Genomic DNA, 16,078 nt, shown 5'->3' with positions numbered 1-16,078 from the left:
TTTTTGAAGATTTCTCTGTGCTGATTTTGAAAGCATTTGAAAAACAAAATGAAGATTGTATTGCTTACCACAACTTGAAATGTTATGCATGCTCTCCAAAACCAAGCAACTTGCTGCCTCAAGAATTTGTAGTGTCAAACACCCTAAAGTGATTATCTCCACATGGCAATCACTCATACTCTTGTCTTCATTTGTGGGATTTGGCTCCAAAGAATGATATATGAGTTGTAAACATTGGTCCTTGACAACATGGTTAGAGTACAAGATAACCCATATAAATTTTCTTTCGATATGGATGAGAAAAATGGGAAACTCAATGGTAACATAAAAGCCTTCATTTATTTTAACCCTTGTAACATCACTTGGATCCCACTTGCAAGAGTAACCTTGAGTTTGTAATAGAAAATACACATTCCTAACTTTGCAAATTGTATCTCTTACTCTCACCTACATTTTAGCATGCTCCCTTTGGTGACAAAATTTTTGTATTGGCATAAAGAAAAGCAACAATTTTGAAATTTTCAATTTATTTCCATACCCTAGGTTGTCAACAAGGATTCATCCTCTATTGCCAAACTCAAAGGTGGGGAGACATCAACATGCTTCCATTATGCTTTTCTAATACAGCTAAAAATTGATAATCCTAATCGATGAAGTGATTTTATAAAATGTTGTATTCAACCCATCAAAAATTTTAGTCTTCAATTGTCTTATTTTCACAAATGGATCCCACATTATTATGTATTAACAAATTTGAGCCTTTGGAGAATGATCTATTTTGCATGCTCTCCATCATGACAAGAATTTTGCGGTAACATAGAGAGTGAACTACTGCAATTACGAACACCAAAATCAAACAACTTGTCATGCTTGTTAATGGTAACTCCATAGCTGTCCCAAATCACTTGTGCCTGTCAAGGAAGATGCTCAACAATCATTTGTGCCTCTAGAGAAGATGCTCAACAATAGGATGTGGATCATCACTCACATGAAGCCCTTGCTCAAAATCAGCTCCCAGCATTGATAAATCAGATTTCGATTTAGGATCTTCATCAAAATCATAAATGCCATCCTCCATGCATACATTGTGCTCAAAATTCAAAACATCGTCATAAATAATCTATCTAAAAATACACAATCAACACCATGGAATTTATCAATCTTAGAAACATCACTTGATAATTTTGAAATTGGTCCCAAAGCTGTTGTTTGGTCCTTTTCTTCACGCACACCCTCAACCTCATGGTTTAGTTTTGTGAAGTCTTGTTATTCAACCTTCACTTTCACCTGTTCTTCGTTATTTTTGGTATTTTCAGCCCTGTTCACAATGTCTTGTGTTTCCAAATTTGTTTGTTCATTCTTTGGTTCATGCTTTGTGATTTCTCTAGCCTCTTTTAATTGTTCTCTTCTCTTTTGATCCCTCTCATGTATTTCTATGAATTTTTCAAATGAAATAGCTGATTTGAAAACTTTTGATTTCTTACTATATTCTCCATACCATTTTGCAGCTAGATGTGAAGCAATAGGAACAATTTATTTTTCTTTCCCACTCTTCTTATTTTGGTCTTTGCCACATTTTCTCCACAATGAGAGCCAATTTATTAACAATTGCAATAAAATTTTGTCTTGGATCTTCCTTGTGCTTCCCTTTTTCTTCTTGAGGCATGGACTCTTCTGATTTTCTATCACTTGGAAAAATCAAACAATCAAACCTTACAAGCTAGCAAGTGTTAGAGTATTCGGGTATTTACTTGATTAATTAAACAATATTTGTTTAATTATTTAAGTTCCCTTTATCTCTTTTACACTTAAGCTAACATTAGGTGCTTAATAATTAATTTTTTTATTAATTATTATGTGCAAGCCTAGGTTTTCTTTTTTAGGGTTTCTTGACCTATTAGAGGTTGGATTTTTTTCCTTTGTATTATTCCATTATCACATTACACATTTTGTGAATATTGAGCTCTCATCTTTTTGAGCATATTTTCTGTGTATTTGTTTTTCTGTTATTTGCTTCCTTGCTTCTCCTTGTAACAAGTTATTCAGCTTGCAGAGATCATTTGGGCTCCTGTGGTGTTGTATTTCTCAACTCTCACAACAAGATCTTAGCTCTGATACCACTGTAATAACCCTTACTGCAATTTTATATCAGATTTAAAACATAAACTCTAAACCAACTCATATTTGCAAATTACAAATAACGATTAAATCAGATATACCAAAAATTCCCCAAAATACTATTTAACACTTTGAATCTTAATGGAGACACAAATAGATGATTTTAACACATTTTGGCAATATATTCCACACAAATTATTACTGATAACAGTCCACAGATCTGCCACCAAAACATTACAAATAGACTCCCAATCCAGAGATCAAATACATCAAATACTCACTGAAACCTTCACACAAAATCTCCAAATCACAAACATGAGTTCAAAACAGAAATATATATGATATATAGCTTCTCACAACATCAAATACATTATGAAATATGCTGCTAACAGCAGAAAACAATCTAGATCTAAACTGAATACAAAACCACACTAAAACTCATACAAACACTTGAAACAACACAAAATTGGTTGAGATTGCCACTGGAGACCCTTAGACACACTGCCTGCAAGCCTCATATCTCCCTGGTTTATCAGCCTAGAAAATCACACCTTCATTGGTTTATCAGCCTCGAAAGGAAAACAGCATAGGCTAGTTGAAATGACGAAAATCACACCTTGAATCCAAATGTTGCCAAAATATTCCTTAAATCACAACAATAGTTCAAGGATAGAAAGGGCACCAAAAATCCTATGCCCAAGTTGGAATATTTCCAACTCCATGCTTGAAAACTGCTAGTTTGAATTTACCCCTCACCTTCTGCAGTTCTAATGGAAAATTGCCATTTACCAACAAATGTCAAACTGTTGCTAAAAGAAGCCTTTTCCAAAAGCACATGCCATAACTTGAATATTTAATTCTAAATAATATCTTGTAATGATAAATATTATTTTTTATTTAATTAAATCATCAAAAAAGATACTATTTTTCAGTCTATCCAAAAGTACTAATTTACTATTTTTGGACAATCGGGCTTACAATAAATAGTAAGCATTATTTTTGGAAAGGGGACATTACATGAAATGCCTCTATGATGATCTCCTTGTTCTCTTCCCATTAGCAAGCTCTTTTTTGTTCTTAACGAAAACAAGTGGCTTTCTACTACAAAATTAAGGACAACAGTATGAAATGGAGAAGCAAGTGGCCTCCATGACCCCCTTTCTCTTCTCAAAGGATGTTATGTTAAAGACAACTCTTACATGTACTTACTCCCACTCGTTTATATTTTTCTATTTTATATGTGGCATAGATACACCATCCTTTCTTGGACACGTTTTTATTTCCATTCCAAGAATGGCACACAAACGGACTTTCACTAGGCTATGAATTTATAACTCTAATCACATGCACAACACAGCTAAATATATGTCCCACAACCTGAAATTTGTCGTATCATTTCTACATGCCTCCACAAAAATGAACTTGGGTCATGTGTGAAGGAGGGTTAGATGATGGAGCTAAAATATAGCTACCATTGCAAAATTGTAATCCATACAGGTCTGCAAGTTTGAAAAACAAACATTAAACAATATATTATAAAATCCAAACAAACAAAACTCCAACGGTTTATAAATCAACAGTTTGCATCTAATAAATTCGATATTTGTTTATACTAAAGTTTGATATACAAAAGAAAATGTTTAATATTATAAATATTAAATTTTTTAATGAAATACTTGGAGTTATGAGTCAAATTTTTTATTTTAATTTGCAATTATAATCTAGAGACACATTATTTCAATTTCATTCAAACCAACTTCACATGCTTCATCAAAAAAAATATTTTCATTCAATTTAAAAAAATTGTCAACAAGAAATTTCAATTTCATTCAAACTCCGAACGTACTTCACATGGAGTTTGTTTCGTGAGTTCAAATTATCAACAACAGGTAAATTGTTAATATCCTTGTTTTGTTGTCTTGGAATGCAATCAACAGTAGTCAAACTCGTCACTACAAGCAACATAAAATATTAAAATGAAAAAAAAAAAGAGCTTGTTATTGTAGGTATGTTTGTCGATGCGCCAAAAGCTCGAGCTATCACCACCCACTACAAATGCCAAACTTACCCAAATCCATGGGAGGCGGTTAAGCCATGTCGCAAACCTCGAACGAGGTGCTGATCACCAAGTCAACAATTTCCCCCTCAGAACCGACTGAGGCTTCCGCACCAACAGAATGAAGGAGACCTCCCGAGATTCAAACCTGTGACCCAAGGCTGTGATACCAATTGTAGGTATGTTTGTCGTTGCACCAAAAGCTCGAGCTATCAACGCCCGCTACAAACGCCAGACTTACCCAGATCCATGGGAGGTGGTTAAGCCATGTCGCGAACCCCGAAGGAGGTGCTGACCACCAAGTCAACAATTATGTTGTCCAAACAACACAAGTTATGTCATATGTTGTGTATTTAGACATTCGAATAGTAGAGAAGACTATTTCATTTATATTTGTGTCTATTCATCATTATTATTTCTTCTACCTTTGCCTCTTTCATTCTTCTTATGGCAACATAAAATCAATAAAATGTTGATGTTTAGGGTTTTTTACAATCAGTAAGTTGAAAATAAGTCAAAATACATGCATACATCTAGAATCATGACAAAGTCACATAGGAATCACCACATCAGCATCAAAACTGCCTAGGTTCATATGTTGTTTACTAAAAATGTTTTGACCATGAAAATCTCAAACCCTATTCAAATCCACAGATTTCAAATTCGATTCTAATTCCAAGACATTTCATACTTAAAAACAACCTGGCTTTTTGCAGTTTCAGCAACATGGTGTAAAAGCAATACAAAGAAGTAAGCTTTGGTGCAGATCTAACAATCTACACACAATATATAAGCTCAGACCCTCTATGTGCACAGATAGAAATGTTTGTCAAACGAACTTTCACCCTAATAGTGTCTAAAGGCAAATGTCTAGCGATCATTGAAAAAACCCACTAAAAGCCTAAAAGAATGTATGTGAAAGTTGGTAAAGAGATGTAAAGGGGAGCAAAAGTAGTGCAGAAGTCCTACAGATGATTGTTGAAGCGATCCAAGAACTCCATTTTGTAAGTTGCAATATGCTAGGAGAGCTGAAACATCAAGTAATGTAGGACCATGATCTTGCAAACAAAAATTGTAATGTGAATGTCCAAGGCTAAAAGGAATTTTCAGGATACAGTTACAAACACATACAAATAAATTAGCAAGGGATTCACCAAGGCATTAGAATCCCAAAATGTATGGACAAAGATCCTAAAACCACAAAAATTGCTTGTGAACAATGCCCCAAGACCCAAAGGATTATCCCTGATAGCAGCACCACACCCTTTTGGAAAACTAACATTTTTTAAGAAACACAACTGATTTCCCCAAAAACAGGCACAAAGGCTGCTAGCTGTCTTCTAAATGGGAAGGATTGACAAGAGAGAAGGAGGCAGAACTTCAAATAGATGGTAGTCCCTGTGAATTAGGGTATGCCATCACTTGAGGTTAGACATAATTACAAATAGCCACTACAACTACTAGGTAATAAGCACAACAAGAGTGTGAGGCAGCTCAATTGATGGTGAAGAGTTTATTTCTCCTTTTCTCCTCCATGGCATTTTTTCCAGCCAGAAACAAGGGAGGCATGATTTCCCATTTGTGGCAAGCTGTTTGTTACTAATGTTTTGTACATGGAGCTCTGTAAATAACATTAAGGCTCACATGGCAATAATTAACACATGGTTATAGATCTTCGACACTGTACTCTTGGAGGAGATTTTGCATTGCCTTTCATGATGGCACTCAGTATTGTACGGTCATTGCAGTCATGCTTTGAAAACAGATAGGTCTATACTTCAGGCTAGCAAGTCTATCTGGCTCACTGTGAACTTCTTTGACAATGAATGTAATAAATAATTTACTTCTGATTTCTTAGTTGGTGGCTGCAGTGACACATTTTGGATCAGTTTTTTATCTGGACCTGGCCCGATCCCATCTTTAATGGTATTTTATACTTCTCACTTGACTGATACCGCTGGAGTAATTTCATCATCAGGAGCCAATTACTACACGTATTCTTTAATTGGGCTATTGAAAAAAGGAAACTGATCCGGTAAAAGCAAAAACCATAATGATGACCTTGGTTCAAAGGTCCAAACTCTGCTGGCCATGCTTTTCAAACTATGTTTCTTGGTTGAATGCCATTCTGATTTTGATAGAGCATTTTTCACATGGAAGGTGTGAGTATACATATAAGGCCAAATATAGCCCGTCATCAGAAGTGATGAAGAAAAGAAAGAAGGTAGTCCAAGGGGTTCGGCTGCCAGATTCATGGAGAAACTAGAGCGAGATCCAGGTTTAAATGTCCATCGCTGCCAAGGCAGCATATAACTCCACTATAGACACCGGGAGATTGTTACTTGAGCATATTACCATATTTACATACATTAAGAATGCTTCATAACTTCACCCTAAAATTCAACAAACTGAATAAGAAATGCTTGAAATTATGATTGCATAGACCTTGCCTGTCATTAGGCTAGCCCAAAAATCTATCAAATTTGCCCTCCCAAACAAATAAACAAAAGCGAAGCGAAAAAATCAGACTAAGATCTTATGTACCCTGCTCATTGCTAATGGCAACGCAAGAAACAAAACCTGGAAAAAATGGTAACCCAAAACTTACATGTTCAAATAATAGACCTCCCAACTGGATACCAACTCTGAAGGTTTAAGCCCAAAGTTGATGCAGAATGTAAGACCTGTTTCACATTGAAATCGCATTTCATTCTTCTACAGATGATGAAAGTAAATAAATAAAAGCAAATGCTACTTCTACTACTAATAATCGTAAACAACAAATCAGAGACATTTCTGTAATGTATCTTCCTCATCCTCCAGCGCAAAGCCATTTTGAGTAAACTCTGTTTTGATCTGTTGATCCATCACTCTGTCAATGAAATAGACGCTGAAAACAGAAGGGACTCGATTCTCTTCCTCACTTATTGCAGAAAAGAGACGGATGCCAGTATGAGTGACTATTGCCCCAATTAACCAGGCGCAAATGTGAGAAAATAAGCGCGGGAAAACCAAATTGTTGTTATTAATGCGTGGCCCAATTTTGATGGTATAGCCGCGTTAGAGATTTTTGTGTAAAAAATAATTAAAATTTTAGCAAGGCTAGATTAGATAAGTAAAAATTATAAAACTATAACTAAATACATATTTAATTTATATATAATTTAAAACATATATATGTTAACATTTAAAAACAAATTTAAGTAAATAACAATAAAAATTGTTTGACGTGAAATTTAGACTAAAAATGATAATGGTGTGACACCTTATTTGAAGTTAGTTGGCCACTTTATTTTTGTGGGAAACCTACTCCTATATATTTTTTAGACCTTTATCCCAATGAAAAAGTAGTTAAAATACTAGCACTTGTATCAAAAGGAGGTGCAATTCAAAGAAAGAGTGATAATAATTTATAGTATGGCATAATAAACATAATCAACAATTGAAATATAGTGTAGCTTTTTTATAATATAAGGAAACAATTAATTTATGAAATAGATTATAATGAATAGATTTGATCTTTGACCATATATGTCTTCTCTGTTAAGTTTAGGGTTATCGACTAATCAGGGTTAGGTTTAGTGTTAAGGTCAAAATTAGTGTTAAGGTTGGGGTTGGGGTTGGGGTTAAAGATAAATTTGGAGATAAAGTTAGGGTTTGTTTAGGATTGAGTTCAAGATTATGGTTAGAAATTGAATCCCAGTTACCATTAGGTTTAGCATTAGAATTAAATTTGAGAGTTGGGGATATGTTTAGGGTTAGGGTCAAGATTGTGATCATATTTAGGATTGTAGATAGAACCATAACCTTACTTAGATCCTAACCATAATATAACACACATTAACTCTAACCATAATACTAACCCTGCCCCTAATACTATTTGAATCCTAACCCTAACACTACCTATAGGCTTAATTTAATCTTAGGAACACCAACTTCAATCCTAATTGAACCCTGATGCTAACCCTTGTGCTACTTCAACTCAAACCCTAACCTCGAGCATTATTCTAGAATGGTAATCTTGTGCTTGAATCATAACACTAACTCTAACCCTTAATGAGCCTTGTACTAACTATAACCCTAACCCTAACCCAAGCTTAATTTTAGAATAGAATCCTTAATTTTAACCAACCCTTAACTTAAGTTAACCTTAACTCTAAACCTTACTATAATTAAAAATGTTACACGTTATTTAATTTTGGTATATATCATTTAATATTTACACTAGATTGAGGATCACAATTCAATTCATAAAAGATGGTATTTTACATATTTTAATAAAATAATTTTATACATTTTCCAATCATTTTTTATTGTAAAATAATTTTTAAATCATTTAAATCTTAAATATTTTTTATTTTTTATTCTTAATAATTCTTTTCAATTTTATAATATTAAATACAACCTATAAATATAAAGGTTTTCAAGCTAAAATAGTTGTATTAAAGAAGCAAAATACAATCAACATATAATATATAGTATAATGGCCCAACGATGATTTGAACCTTGGTGGCAATTTTACCAAGTGTTTTAACTACTTGAAATACAGAAGTCACCCATTTTCTAACTATTTTTTATTTCATGAATGATTGTTTTTACTTTTTAAATATTATTGTAAGTAATTTACTTTTATAGATACTTATTTAATTCAAATTTAAATATAAATTGTAGTATTTGTCATCATAGTTTATAATAGATTAGGAAAAATTATGATTTAGATAGTATTATTAGTACTTGTCGTTAGCTAGCAATACTCTTGTAATGAATTTTTTTTTTTATGCTTAAATGGTTATTAAAAAAAATTATTTTGACCAATCATAAACAAATATTTTTCTTTCTTTTAAATTTTTAAATTTATTTTAAAGTATAATCAAATAGATCTATAATCAAATAAAATAATAAAAGTATAAAATTGTATAAAATTTGAAGGAATATTTTTTTTTAATAATAATTACATAAGTAAAAAAACTATTATGTTATAATAAAATAAATTACTATTTTTATTTAATTAATTTGACTTAATAAAATTATTATCTGTGAAGATTATTATTATTTATTATTAATTTTTATTTTTATTAATATTTAATTTTTTATATAGTTTTGTTTACACATTTTTGTTTATTGTGTTTTAGTTTTTAAAGTAGATTTAGATCTAAAACTATTTCAATTATTTAACTTTATTTTGTGAAATTAAAAATTTATTAAGATTTCTTTAATTTGTACTATTTTTTCTAGTAAAATTTTAATTATTATGAACTAATTATGTTTAATTTTTTTAAAATATAATCATAATTATTATTAAAACTATACTAAAAACAAGGCAAGTACTAGCCACTATGTGGCACTTGTTATATTATTATATTATAATTACCATATTAATATATTTTCATTAAAACTATACTATTATTATTTCATAATATATTAGTCGTATTATTATGATTATAATATTATTTTATTATAATTAATATTATCTTATTATTATATTATCTTTTTTTTATCGATAAGAACCTTTTTACTAGAGCTTACTCCAAACCATCTCCTTATCGCTCCACTTGTACTCCTTATCACTTTGAACCATCTCCTCATCACTCCACTTGTACTCCTTATCACTTTGAACCATCTCCTTATCCATTTGATCTCCTTATTACTTTGATCCAACTCCAACTTGTTTGTCGTTTACCCGTCACATTACATTGCCAAACTCAGAATGAGGTATTAACACCTCGAGGCCATTTCATCTGCACCGACTTTAATTTCGTAGGTAGTGAACATTGGTGAGGCATTAACGCCTCTGCAGCAAGATCTCCAATCGTCGGTTAGGGGTACCACTGTAGCAGCATTGTGGGCCAAGAACACACGACACGGCACATATGGATGATCACCAACGTGGGGGCACAAACAAGCGCTCAAGCAGGGGCTCAAACAAAAGACCCACTATCCACAATGGGATGCAACATACCATTGCACTACGGGGTCAACCCCTCTTATTATAACACGCATCTAGCAATCAATATATTACATTTTATTATTATATCATCTTCTACTACTATATTATAATATTATTAAATTTGAATATTTTTATTAAAGTATAATTAATATTATCTTTTTTTTTTGCTTGGTAATGGGTCGAAGTCAAATCGCTTTTGACTGGAGCTAAAAACTGGTGAGACCACATTTTTTAGGGGCCTCATCCTCATATTTGTTTGGCAATAACACCCTTATATCTCCTTGTGTCATCATGTCTTCCACGCCCAGGCATCACCTTATCTCTCCATTGCTTGTGTGTGGGACACGTGGGACTCGAGCAGACTCGAAACCAAGACCTCACATGTAGGAGGCGCACAGCTAATTGTTGCATTGTGGGGTCATCCCCAACTAATATTATCTTATTATTATATTATCTTATAATGTTTTTTAATATTTTACACAAATCTCACTCGTTAAAAATATATAAAATTATCAACCTAACATTAAGCTTTCTTGACTTAGTTTATTATTGCTCATAAATTCTCTTCCTCCATTGTACCTTTCCTCATATCCTTATATTTGTCAACCAATTTAAATTTGTTAAATATTCATTATTTTAAGATTAAAGTAAGAGAAAAAATTTTAATTAAAATATATAACACTTTTCTTCCTTGAATATTTTTGTCGTCCTTACTCTAGCAGGTTAATTAATTGACTAGGGGTTTATTAATAAACGACTCACCCTACCCCCATAGAATTGTAGGGTATGGAACTGCAGTCAAGCCCTGAAATTCTATGGATGAGCTTATTAATTAACTGACTAGGGGTTTATTAATAAACGACTCACCCTACCCCCATAGAATTGTAGGGTATGGAACTGCAGTCAAGCCCAGAAATTCTATGGATGAGCTTATTAATTAACTCAAGGTAATGTCTAAATTATTGTCTTTATCATTCAAGGTTACTCACGTAATGCATTGGCATGCCCTTTCATCCCTTACCTATCCTTCCTTCAAATAAAAGAATATTGTTACATTGAGGGCAAAGTTGCTCATGTGAGTCGAAGGTGTCTCGTATTGAGCATGCAACTCAAACCCCCCAATCGAGGGGGTGGGATTATAGCTTAGTCCTATTGTCCTTCCTTCTAGTAGAAAATAATATTGTCTTGTTCTAGCTTGAATTAGATACGTAATATGAATAGTGGATAGGGATCCTCACGCCCTACCCAGAGGGACCCATGACTAGGGGTGAAGAGGGGAAAACAGATTTGAAAGGTAAACTGATCAAAACATAACGAAATAAACATGCAGAATGCTAAAATATCATTAAAAAACCATTTCACCTTGCTATTTTACCTTCTCCTTCGGATTGAGCTTGATGAAGTGAAGGTGCCCCTTGATAATGCTCCACTTGATGTGCTCATTTGATTGCTAGATGTGGATGACTCTCCAATATTGTGCACAAATGATAAGGATGAATGATCAAGTTGCCAAGATGATTTCCTAGGCTCAAAAGGGCAGCATAAGCTTACTGGATTTCAAGATGTTTTGAATGAAGGGATGGAACCCTATTTTATAGGAAGAGGAGAGGAAAACGAATGGCTAGGATGAATTCGAGATGAAGGGCTACGATTTACTTGTGAGCTCACACAAGCTCCAAGAGCAGGTGTGGAGACCAAGAAATATGCCCTAAAGGCATTTCGTATCTCCACACTCTACAAGATGCATTGGAGGAATTAAAAATTCTCCAAAAACAAATATTATGGGGATTAGAAGAATAAAAAGGAATTAAAAATTCCTTGGGAGAGGGAAATGCCTAGAGGAATGTGAGATTTCGAAAATCTCATATTCATCTAGAAAAAGAGCATTTCAAGCTAGTGGTTGGATGAAAGGACAAAGAGTTGACTTTGTGGCTAATCATGATGATTAGCCATTAACGACTCATTAGGAGAGGGATCAGAGGAAATGTTAGGTGGGATTTATATTTGTAGGAGAATTTGACTAGGAGAGAGAATGAGTGGAGGGAATTAAAAATTAGAAGAATAATGTTAAGTGAGTTTAGGGAGTTTCTAGAAGAATTTCTTAGGTTAATGATGAATTAAGAAGATGATTTGTAGGAATCATGTAGGTTAACTAATTAATTGAAATTAATCAGCTAAGAGGAAGATTTGTGAGGATTTGATTTTTTAGAAAAATAAAGAAAGGGATTGATTTATTAAATAAATCAATCACATGCTATAGTGACAATATTAATTATATTTAATTAATATTGAGAAGAATTTTAATTAACATAATTAATTAGTTAATTATGTGAGGAATTAAAAATAATTAAAATAATTATTTTTAAGTGTCTACAAGGGGATTCAGCCTACAATTCTATGGGATAGAATTTTAGTCAAATCTTATGAGTATCCCACCCCCCAGTGCTTGTCCTTCCAGAAAAAAATAATATCTTGTCTTCCTCCTATCTAATCAAGAAGATTAGTGTAGTAAATATAGGAGTTGAGAAAATACAACACCACAGGAGCCTGAAGATCTTCTGCAAGCCGAATAACCTGTTACAAGGAGAAGCAATGAAGCAAAATCTGAAGAACATACAAAACACAGAGAATATGCTCAAAAAGAGAGAGCTCAATATTCACAAAAATATGTAATGTGATTCTTACAATGAAAAGAAAGAACTCAACCTTTAATAGGTCAAGAAACCCTAAAAAGGGAAAACCTAGGTTTGCACGTAATAATTAATTAAAATAATTAATTATATGCACCTAAAGTTAGCTTAAGTGTAAAAGAGATAAAGGGAAATTAAATAATTAAACAAATAATGCTTAATTAATCAAGTAAATACCCGAATACTCTAACACCCCCCCTTAAGCTAGACTTAGGGAGAAGCTAAAACCTAGAACAGCTACTGAAAGCAATAAAGATGGGTCCCGGCAACAAGGCCTAATTACGTACCCAAATACAATGAAATCTCTATGAAACGGAGACAAAGGAGAAAACCCAGTGGGAAAAAACTCCTCTCCAAAAAGAGATAAAAGTACACCACTTAAGCATGAAGAACATGCAAACTCTATTGAAGAATAACTGCTGATCTGAAGAACATCCACTGAACTAGAACATGACCAGGTAGAGAAGACTGTAATCTACATGAGTGCCCTCAAATGACACTACTCGAATCAGGAGGCAAACAAGGCAAAACAACTGAAATCGAAGATACAGATGGCATGAGAAACCAAAGCCTGAAGAGCTGATCAATCGAACCACGAAAGCATTAGAACCAACAGGATAAACCTCCCCATAATGCGGAAGTGGGAGAGGGACAGGAACACTGAAAAGGACATCCAAAAACAACTGCATGACGAAGAACCAAGAACATCAAAGGTGCTGAGACACATCATCATGAGGCGAATGTCGTGGAAGGAACACTCACTTGACAAAGGAAGATGGCAAACAAAGGGAAACATCAACCCCCTCATGGCACTTGATCAACAGTGCATGTACAACGAGACACAAAATATGCAAGATTCCAAGTAAACAATGCATGATGGCACTTTATCTCAGTGTGTTTGCATAATTACAAGCTACAATGATAAGTAGACTAGAAATAGAAACGAGAATCAAAATAGAGACACCCTACTCAGAAAAGAGATCCCAGGACTTGAAACAACCACGATATCCACCAGAGTGCTGAAAAGAAAAAAATTGAATAAAATATGCATGGAGCATAATCTGGAAATAAAACCCATTTTTATGGAAATTACACAGCACAAGCTTTCCGAAAATATAAATTTTTCGAAAAACGGAGGTCGGATGCCCAGTCTACGTCTCCTGGAGTGCAAAAAAGAGACCTCATTTTGACTGTAAAAAAACACAGTCAAATAGCAAAATTGGAAAAAATTACCAACACCATGAGTTCGGCCTCAGAACCAGCTTTTCGACGCCTATTCCTTCTCGAAAAAATGACTCCGTATGCCCAAGATAGGGCAAAAAAAACCAAACCCCCCCCTGAAAAAGCCAAAAAAGGGGGTCTGGTCGATGTTTGGTGATTCGGTGGCGGCCGGGTGGCAGGGCGGCGACCCGATGGTGGTTGTGGTGGCTGGCCGGAAAACAGGTCGGGCAGGGGCGATTGCCGGGTGGTGCACCGGTGGCAGCGGCGGGCCAGGGCTGAGCACGAAGAGGGCGGAGCCTGGCGGGGAGACCGGCGGCGGCAGGCGGCGATGGGCCTAACAGTCGGCAGTGCAGGGAGGCGGCGACCGGGCGGAGACAGGCCGATGACGAGAGCTGGCCGACGAGGGCCGAAGCGGCAACATGCAGCGACCGGCGAAGCGCCAGTAAACGGCGGCACGGGGCCCGAGGGCAGGCAGTGGCAGGGCCGTACTGACACTTGCAGGGGTCCCACGGTACCCTGCGTACCGTGGGAACCCCCAAAATTGTTTTTTTTTTTTTTGCCAAAAAAAAAAAATTTATCTCTTTTTTTTTCACTTTTTTTGAAAGATTTTTTTTTTTAAAGAAAATTTTGGCCTGCATGTCGTAAAAAGGAAAAAATAAATAAATTTTGAATTTTTTTCTCGATCTGCATGTTAGGGCCGTACGACCTGGATCTAAAAAAAAATTGCTCCCAGAGGCTCAAGAACCAAAATAGGTCAAATTTTATATGACAATAGGGGTTTTCGGGCCTTCTGAGCACGATGGTGAGGTCCGTTTAGGCCCAAAGTGCTCAGAAAAAAAGCAGAAACCTTAGGTACACAAAAAAAATCCTGAAACCCCAGATCTGCTTCCAAAGCCAAAAATCTCAAAACAAGAACAGGCAGCTGCAAATCCAGCTCTGATACCATATAGGAGTTGAGAAAATACAACACCACAGGAGCCTGAAGATCTTCTGCAAGCCGAATAACCTGTTACAAGGAGAAGCAATGAAGCAAAGTCTGAAGAACATACAAAACACAGAGAATATGCTCAAAAAGAGAGAGCTCAATATTCACAAAAATATGTAATGTGATTCTTACAATGAAAAGAAAGAACTCAACCTTTAATAGGTCAAGAAACCCTAAAAAGGGAAAACCTAGGTTTGCACATAATAATTAATTATATGCACCTAAAGTTAGCTTAAGTGTAAAAGAGATAAAGGGAAATTAAATAATTAAACAAATAATGTTTAATTAATCAAGTAAATACCCGAATACTCTAACAGTAAATAGATTCCTCCCACTTGTGCCCCCTCTCTCCTCCCATCTCGAGTCACAATAATCTACCTCCCACAATGTTGGGACTTCCAGCCCTCCCACCACGTGATAATTAGTGGGTGGGAGGAGATAGATTGGGGTGGGTGGGTTGTTAATACATAGATAACAAATGGATTCATTTGTTGTTCACGTATTAAGACCCACACCTCCTCTTGTTTTCTCGGAACCCTTTAATTTCGTTTATCGGCCATTAGCTTTCATTCGAGGAACCAAGACTAATAATCCAACACTCCCCAACTACAACCAGAAATCTAATTGATATATGTACGACATAGAGTAGATGGATATATGGGTGTGATCTCAGATGTAGGGATAGGGACTATCAACTATCGCCTAGTCGCCCTCAACTATATTTTAGTCAGCCCCCCCCCCCCCCCCCCCAATTCCCTATACCATATAGCCGAACCATCAAGCCCGATGGGGACCAGTTGGGCCCTCCCCTCCCTCTATATAGATTGAACCAGGAGTGACCAAACAATATTGTGGTTTGAGGTTTGAGGTTCATCCATATAGTTGAGCCTCCTCTGTCGGGGGAGTGCCAACTGGAACCAGAACATAGTTGTAATGCTGGCCAAAATACCCTAGAGAAACTAACCATCTAATATGCGAAAAGAGAATAATTTTTTTTTAAACATCTACTAATGCAACACAAACAACTATCCACACATATGCATCAAACATCCATTAACATG

General features: G+C 34.9%; 1 protein-coding gene across 1 annotated transcript in view; it reads right to left on the bottom strand.

Annotated features, from left to right (window-relative positions):
• Positions 1-7,173, bottom strand: part of LOC131055078 (uncharacterized) — a 46,538-nt gene extending 39,365 nt beyond the window's left edge. Inside the window, exons 1-2 of the mRNA XM_057989720.2 lie at positions 6,967-7,173; positions 6,783-6,858 (exon numbers count right to left, since the gene is read on the bottom strand). Coding sequence (XP_057845703.2) covers positions 6,783-6,858; positions 6,967-7,042 — 152 coding nt within the window. The 5' untranslated portion in view covers positions 7,043-7,173. The remainder of the gene's footprint in view (positions 1-6,782; positions 6,859-6,966) is intronic.
• Positions 7,174-16,078: the final 8,905 nt, after the last annotated feature.

Source organism: Cryptomeria japonica, chromosome 5 (genome assembly GCF_030272615.1).
Source record: "Cryptomeria japonica chromosome 5, Sugi_1.0, whole genome shotgun sequence".
Lineage (NCBI taxonomy): Eukaryota > Viridiplantae > Streptophyta > Pinopsida > Cupressales > Cupressaceae > Cryptomeria > Cryptomeria japonica.
This window is presented reverse-complemented; position numbering and strand designations above follow the sequence as displayed.